General features: G+C 37.3%; 1 protein-coding gene across 2 annotated transcripts in view; it reads left to right on the plus strand.

Annotated features, from left to right (window-relative positions):
* Positions 1–245: 245 nt before the first annotated feature.
* The window catches only part of LOC107697431 (reticulon-4 receptor-like 1), a 135,560-nt gene continuing 126,955 nt past the window's right edge, over positions 246–8,850 (plus strand). The window contains exon 1 of one of the 2 annotated variants that reach the window (XM_016498215.1): positions 246–782. In XM_016498215.1, coding sequence (XP_016353701.1) covers positions 770–782 — 13 coding nt within the window. In that variant the 5' untranslated portion in view covers positions 246–769. Of the gene's footprint in view, positions 783–1,359; positions 1,385–8,850 lie in introns of those variants that run through there. The other variant, XM_016498216.1, reaches the window with a different exon arrangement.

Here is an 8,850-nt window from a genome sequence, read left to right on the forward strand (position 1 = left end):
TCATTATGATCAAACTGTCACACCTTAAGTCACAAACATGCATATGACTATTTAAATTAAGTACTTCTCGCTATTGCTGTCACTTTTGGGGTTTCAACTCTTTACGAAAGGTTCTCGGTTCAAGAACCGCTCGAGAGCTCGTGAGCCATTCAACTGATTCATTGAAAAGATCCGAATCAAAAGAATAGTTCTTTCACGAATTGGGCATCGCAAATACCCTCCTCTACACCTCCCTCGAGTCGACCCGTGGTGTTCCAGTTTTCCGACTCCTGAAGAGACACGGGCGCCTGTCATCCGTTAACCACCCGAGCATCTCTGGCATCCAAACGCAGTTTCTAACCAGAACAGTCATTGGACTCATCGTTTAAGTGGTATACAATGCCACAAAGCTTCTTTGCCGTCACATCGACTGATATTGTAAAACTTTAAATGCTCTTGTTATGGCTATCTGAAAGGTTCTTGCGGCAGTTATACGTGCTACCTGAAGCGTATATGAAACATTTTTGGCTGACATCTCTCGGAGTCATCTCTCTTTTAAAAAATGACCGGGGATTGTGAGACTTCCATGTCGGCGATGTTGTTTTCCATCTTAATCGATACCTGAGACCAGGGGTCAAGAGTTAAGAATTTGCATTTGGCGTGGATCGTTTGCAGATCATTAAAACAGATCAAACTTTTATCACGTATTACACGGATTATTAAAGATGAGACACTTATTTTGACTATCACAGTGGGATAAAGTACAGCGCATCATCACCGCACCTTCAGGATGTTCCGGCGAGGTAAGACCAACATTTTAAATTATATAATTGCGCTTTTTGGTGTAGTTCAAGCAGATGCATGATGCTGAAAGTCGCACCCCCATCCGCCAACACAGTTTTGCGTAGGGCCCCCAGAAGTCTAGGATCGGCACTGGGGCCCCATCAGACCCAGGTTACTGGGTTCAATCTGTCCTTTGCTCAAGAGTTGAGGTACCCCTCTGCCAAATGTATTCCTAATATGTCCAGAACTTCTTGATCATACTCCTATTTTATATAACACATATTCTTGGCTTATATAACACAATGTAATCCATATTCTATTGGTTGAAAGGGGTACACCACCCCTATGCCTATATATATATATCCCTGTATATATAAGACAATAAAGACAAAGTTAAGGTAACCTCAGATCTTGTGTTTGCTGTGCCTTTTTTCTAAAAGGTGTACCGACGAAACATGCTACCTATCAGATTGTGCTACCAAAAATATATTTGCATTGCAAGGGTAAGTTTAGGGTAAGGGTAGGTATGGGCATTACAAAAAAAAAGCCTCAAACCACATGAATAAGATGCCGGTAGCACAATATGATAGTCATCACCGCACCTTCAGGATGTTCCGGCGAGGTAAGACCAACATTTTAAATTATATAATTGCGCTTTTTGGTGTAGTTCAAGCAGATGCATGATGCTGAAAGTAGGTTACATTTCTATTAATTGCGCGCGACTCTTCCACGCGCATCCAAGTTTATATATCCGAAACTCTTTATGGGATTTTAACCAGGTTAGTTTCAGGTTCGTCTGGCTCTTTAAGCATTTGACTGTGCGCTGATGAAATATTAATACACAGCACGTAATATTATTCTTAAAAATGGACAAGCGATGCCGCACTGCAGCTGACAACTACTAGTTGTGCACTGCACGCGCTTAACTAGTACTAGTAAAACACAGTAATCTTTTTTTTTAAGACGCGAGAAGCGGTGCATGGCGACAGGCGCCCATGGGACCAGTGTTTGTGAACTGCTGCCTCAGACTCACACACACACACCAAGAAACTATAGATGCGGGAATTTTGCTGTCTATATCAGTACTCAATATGTGCCATATAAGCTGTGGACACAAAACCGAAATATATTTGTACTCTACACTGTAGATATTAAAACAAATCTCGCACAGAATTATTCAAGAAACATCCACGTTATGAAATTTGATGGATCAACATTCGTGTGTCCACAGAGAGGTGCTGTTTTACCTTTGTTAGGAAGTCATGCGTGTCACAATGTTGTTTGGGAAATTTTTGTTGTGCGTTAAATTTTACTAATGTTTCTTTCTCTTTATTAGTGTAATTAGATGTAGCTTATTATTTTGGATGATACTATTTGAGTAATTTAGAGTGTTCTTGACGTACACACACACACACACACACACACACACACACAGACATCTAAAGCTATAATTCTAAGAACCCCTCACAGACCAAATGGTTTTCATACAACAGCAATGGTATTTACTATACATTACACCTAAATTTAACCCTCCCTTAAACCTGTTGCATTATGAGATCTAAAGCAAACATTTTTTTAGGTGTTTGTGATTGTGACCACTTAAAATGCCTTCACATCTTGGTTTTTGACGTGTTTTACTATATTTTCAAACCTGTACCTTTACACACACAGACTTTTAAAGCTGCATAAGTGAAGACCTCTCACAGATTCAATAATTTTCATATTAAGATAATTATATTAACAATACCCTAAACGTAACACTCAAAGGAACTAGTTGACATTAGTAGATGGAAACCAAAACATGATTTTGCTTGTTTCATATAATAAGAACCACTTCATATGTCCTCACAAGTCAGTTTTTTATGGGCACATTTTCAAAACCCCAACCCCTTACCCACACACACATCAATTTTAATTAAAATATATTCCAATATCAGCAAGAACTATTTAATTTGCATATTTTTGTCAGTGGCTTGGCGCCTGCTATTCTGCTATTATGTAACTGCCTAAAAAAAAAAAAAAAATTTCTGCCCACTTCTGCGATACCCTCTCTTAACCCCAGATTGCCCCAGGTTCTCTACAATATGGCAGCTCTTTTTCAATTATCCCTCCATCTGTGTGAGAGCCTCAGCCTCAGAGTAGAAGCAGCTCAGATTAAATAAAGGTTTGAAACACAAAAAAAATCTATTGGCTGAAGCGCAGGCAGGAAACAGGAGGCTACTTACCATACAAAGTGCTACTGGCTGGGCAGTGAGCCGGTGCTGCTCGTTGGTCCATTTTAATAGCTCGTTCAGTTGAAAGCTCGTTTAGTCAGAGATTTCGAACACAGCCAGAAAGAATGTTTGTAGGTGTCTGTGGCTGGAGGCATGCATGCTGCATGTGGCCAACCATTAGCATGTAAAAAGCACACTGCGTTTACTAAAATAGAGCTGTAAGTGACTGTTCAATTTGGAAGTGATTAAGAGGCTCTAAATGATTGTTCAACAGGTCTTATGTGTACAGCCAGTGACCTTCATATGTGGCTAACTGGATTGTAATGGGAGCCTTGTGGAAACTTGGTGATCACAATTAAATACATACTGTGTACTGATATAAATGAATATGTTAGCAACAGCTATAGGTCTTTAACAGATTTTAAGCATAAAGTTAGTTTTGTATATCTTACATGTGCTGCGCTTAGAAAAATTAATGTGATATATCGGAACACTTAAAGGGGTAGTTCACCTAAAAAAATCAAAATCAAATAAAAATCAAAAGAAACAAAACGTTTCTTTTGTGGAACGCAAAAGTTGTATAAAAACACTTTAAAAAAGGACATTTTCAAAATTTCCTCATGTGATCCACAGGAAAGACATGAGGGTGAGTAAATGACAGAATATTCATTTCTTGGTAAACTATTCCTTTAATATGGTGGCTATTATTATATGAAGTAAATGTACACAAATATCCATTAAAACTACAGAAGTTGCTTAGTTAAGAGCAGTGAGTGATTCTCTATTTTCTTTTGTTAACATTATTAACATAAGAAATGCACGGGTCCATTATATTAAAGGGGTCCTATTATGCTCTTTTACAAAGTCTTGATTTTGTTTTGGGGGTGTAGTAGAACATGCTCTCATGCTTGGTGGTTCGAAAGGCACACCGGCGGTGCCGTTCGGCGTCTGTCCGCGGCGCCCAGCTACATCATGTTATACTTGTAAGAATTGTTCTAGACATGTCGAAAATTTTAAGCTACAGCACTGCAGCTCTTCTTCTTCGTTTTCTCTGATGCACTAACTCTGCGTTTTTGAAAAAAAAAAATGTTTCTGAAAGTAATTTTCAGATGGAATCAAAATTTGATCCCATCTGAATCAAATTTATTTGAATTTATCCCATTTCAAAAAATGGGATAAACACAAACATGAAACTTGTAAATAAAATAATCTGATATATTGCCTATGTACAATTGAATAACATGTAGCCTAGTTTAATATATGAATTGGGTGTTCGTCAAAGATTGCATGCGGTCGGAGATTCCCATGTTTACAGCTCCATAAAATAACCTACTGGAAGCTCTGTAGTTTTGCTGTATAGGCCTATAGATAAAAATATAAAAATTACAAACACACAACATTTTGAGTTACTTCCATTTCTGAAAAAAAGAATGTAGGCCTAGTAATTGATGTTATAACTACGGAGACGGCACCAGAGGTGAGGGGGCACCCTCAGGCCCCCCCGTGGCGCCGACGCTGCGTTCACTTAAGACGTAACCAACTGTTTTTACGTTGATACTCGTCAAGATACTCGCCATTCAAACATCATTTTGTGCCTATTTGCTTAAAACGAGAAAGAGAACTCAATTTGGTATTTGCGTGCTGTCTGAGAGACGGCTTCCTTGTGTGGATACTTCAGGTGTGTGCGCACAGAGACGATCTATGACAGTGCGTGAGTACCGCATTGAGATCTCTTTCGCACCACCTTGAGCTTGAATAGCTTAAAATCATTTTAATGTTTAAACTGACAAGCCTTAAAACCATGGGCGTCAGAACCATTGTATGGTTCCCACTTTTTAAGACCAATGATATTGGACCCACTCACTTTTAACGTCTCAAATTCAACATATAATTCAAGATATGTCTGTTCACTTTTTAGAGCGCCATCAGTCAAATCCATTCCACTTGAGGAATGCCCTAATAAAATAAATTCCACACTGCTGCTTCCTCAAATCCATTCCACTTGGCTCAGTTCAGAGTCCATATAGATTAAACTCCATTCCGTGTTTTCACTACCTTCTGCACTCCCGTGACACAGCAAGGTAAACAAAGCATCTTGGCATATCTGCTTGGGTGGGTCTGGCTGTGTGCTCACCTACTGTTACTAAACAAGCTGCTATTAAATGAATGTTCATCATTTGTTTGCCTGTTGCTTTTAAAGGCATCGTATATTCTTTGTTGCAGCACTGAATTACAGTTACTGCTATAAAATAAGACACAAAATAAGAAATATTACTTTTGTAATATTTCAATATAAAATAAAAAAACAGTATTTAAGAGAATTAAAATAGTACAATTTTATAGTACAACTGTAAAATGCTAATATAATAATAATATTTCTGTATTTCTCTCTAAAACATGTTGCACATATATTCATTGAATTAAATCGCAGAATTGAGAATCAAATTAAGCCATGTCGCAAATTCGTTTTCATTACGTTGTCATTAATTTATAAAGTGCAGACACTTAATTCATTTCTAGTCGTACACTAGAATTGTTGTTCAGAAAAGGGCACAGCCATGAACCCATTTGTATATATGTCACATCTTCTTAAAAAATTTTTTTATTTATCACAGTTCACCTCATTGCTGGATAATCACAGTATGCTCATTTTTAGTATTTCTAGAATCATAAAAATAGATCCCGGCCAAGTCTGACCACTTTACTGTGTCATACAGATGATTAACCCAAACATTTGGCCCTCTCTTTCTCTTTGGAGTGTTAATTAAATCTGAAGGGTAGGAAGGCGCGGTCATTAGCTGATGATAATTAGGAGTCAACGAGAGAAAAAGCAAACCATAATCTTTCGGCAGAGGTCTGCCGTGTCACTGCCTATTGAGAGATTAATGACGTATTAACGGGAGAAGAGGCGAACCGTGTGGCGAAAGGTCATCTGTGACGTGAGCTCTCTTTGGAAACGGAGGCACGACGCTGGGTTCTGTTTGTGCTTGTCAGTTAGCTGTCTCCCTGACCACTGAATGGTGTTTGTACAGTGGAGGAGAGTACTTCCTGCATATGATTTCCATTTTATTAACTTGGAGTCAAGTGAGCTGGGGGTGAAGGTAGAAAATGATCCGGCTCTTTGTCAAATGCCTACAACCTTCAGGGAACTTGCTTGACATAAAGCACATGAAGGTCAAAACAAGGAGGTCTGTAATACCTGGAGAAAGCTGTCCATTACCATTCCCATTCACCTCAGGCAGTTGCACAGCCAGTACAGGACCCCTGGATGTGACCCCTAAAAACAGACCCCAAAAAATTTAAATGAATGAAACATTTGTGATTTTATATGTTCAGGGCTCTAAGGATTTGTTTCTACTGCTAGTTCAGATTTTCACTAGCCTTAGCACAAAATAAATTATGAATATAAAATATTTTTTTATTCAAACTTATAATTGCATATTTTTTTGTTTTAAATATTTTTTTTATTATGATACATTATTCACATTTATAAATTTAAACAGAATTTGCATTTAAATATCTCAGAAATCCAAATGTTGAACTTTGCAAGGCCTAAAAATGCATGTAAATAAAAAATGTAAGATATAGCACCAGACCAATAAGAAAAGTGACATTTCTGTCAACTGAATGGCCGTTAATAGAGAAAATCATTAGTTCTGATTCCTAACAGATAAGCAGCCAAACTCTGACTCATTGGTTGGCATAGTGTTTTTTTCCGCTAAGGGACTACAAAGGTCTTGAGTTCATCTCTCTAAAGAATATCATTGTTTTGATTAGATCAAGTGCAGCTGAAGCTGTAAACACAGAACTGCATGTCAGCTGATATATAATAACGCATTTTATTTTGACCATTTAGGGCTGTAGAGCAATAATTTAGAGTCAAGTTAATGTACTTTCTTTACCTTTGTGCCTTTAACATTCGGGGATATCCAGAACAGTGTTGATATTGTTAAATAAACAATATCTTTAATTTAAACTAAAACCATTAAAAATAATTTTTGTTAATTGAAATAAATCTTTAATAAAATCAAAATCGAAATATCAGGTTAAAAAACCTAAACTTATAAAGCTTGCCTGGAAATAAAGTACTGTATTTTCTGAAATATAAGTCACATTTTTTTTAATAATTTGAAATGTGCTACAATTTATATTCCAAAGCGACTTATGTAATGCAATTAATGTCAAGCACACAAAACACACACATTTGTATTTGTGTTGAATGAGAGAGTTATATGAGCCCAAGTTTATGTACAGTATATAGCACATTTCCCACACGTCATAAGTTTTAGTTTCACTATAAATTAGTTTGTTTAGGCTTGGCGTCTAAAATAAATGTTGTTTATAATGAATGCCACTATAATTTATGTTTGTTTTATACATACAGTACATTTTTCATGTGGTGAAAATTTGATGAGATTTGTTGTGGATTGAGGGCAACTAAAATGCATGTTTATAGCGTTTATAATGTTTGTGCATTTAGTTTTATTTGCCAGTATATTACATTATTTCTGAATATAATGATAAAATGTGACTTATCTGTGAAATTGTTTGGTCAAATGTGACTAATTTCCCAGAAAATACAGCACTAAAATCACTAAAACTAAAATAAAAATAAAGCTAAACAGAAATATTTTTAAAGCCAAAAACGAATAAAAAATGATTAAAACTATTAAAAACTATAAAAACTAAAATAAAAACTGTAAATCTAAAAATTTAAGCTAATTCACAATTTTAATAAATACTATACTATAATATAAAATATTATAATAATACTAAAATAACCCTGAAAGGATTCAGCCGCTTCAACCCTGGTCTAGCGATGCCTCTGCATAGTCGCAAACTTACATAATGAACATCGCTGGACCATTTTGGTCGCTCTGAAGTGAAGTCATTCCAGTTGCTTTAATGAAGGGGAGTTAAAATACAGAATGTGCTCATTTGAACTGCACCATCTGAAGTGAATACTTTGTCCATGAGGCTCTTAAATGATTTACTGCATTCAGAAAAGATGAGAGCTTCGCCTTGATCCCGACAGTTTAAAAATTGAATACTCATTATCACAGTCTGTTAAAAGACAGAACAAGGCCCAGACATTTGTATCTCAACTGAAGTCAGGAGAAAATACACACCTTGGACATCAAGAGCTTTTGACAGGAGCCATCCAGATCGGTGATTCGACATGGCAGCCTTCACTTTCCTTGAGACATGACGTAAAGACGTGTTCAAACACATCTCGGACTCCACATAAAATTAGCTTGTGGAAATAATGTGAGAGGACGTCTTCACTGCCATATCGGCGGCAGCTAGCATGTCAGCGGTTGCTCTGAGTGTTGGCCATGTTTTATTTTGGGAGGCAAGACGAAGAAAGGACTGTCCCTTTCCATGGCATCTTATACTCTCTTCCCTCTATCTCACTTGTCTTGTTAGGCCTTTCCTGATGCGGCCTGACACCGAGCTAACAGAGATGGCTAACCACGGCAAAGCGCACAGAGTATATAGAACTGCCTGCTTATTTTCAACCTGTATTTTAGGGCACGCATTACCTTCCTGCTGGGCAGCCTGTCAGGTAGTGTTTGGGGTGCTTTTCCCCAGTGGATGGAGCCTTAAGCAGGCGCTAGTGCTGGTGCCAGAGCTGGCACTCAGCCGGAGGATCTGACTTGACAGTCCAGTGATGATGATGATCTGACTGTGATACTCCTTATCCTGCACACAAAGACATATAGCACATTATGGTTGTTGCCTACACTGAAAAAAAAATTAGTGTAGGAGTAAGTCCGAAACAGTTTTCATTTAGAAATTGCTAGTACAGGTGCATCTCAATAAATTAGAATGTCGTGGAAAAGTTCATTTATTTCAGTAATTCAACTCAAATTGT

The sequence above is a fragment of the Sinocyclocheilus anshuiensis genome, unplaced genomic scaffold (assembly GCF_001515605.1).
Source record: "Sinocyclocheilus anshuiensis isolate Anshui unplaced genomic scaffold, SAMN03320099.WGS_v1.1 scaffold939, whole genome shotgun sequence".
In the NCBI taxonomy this organism is placed as follows: domain Eukaryota; kingdom Metazoa; phylum Chordata; class Actinopteri; order Cypriniformes; family Cyprinidae; genus Sinocyclocheilus; species Sinocyclocheilus anshuiensis.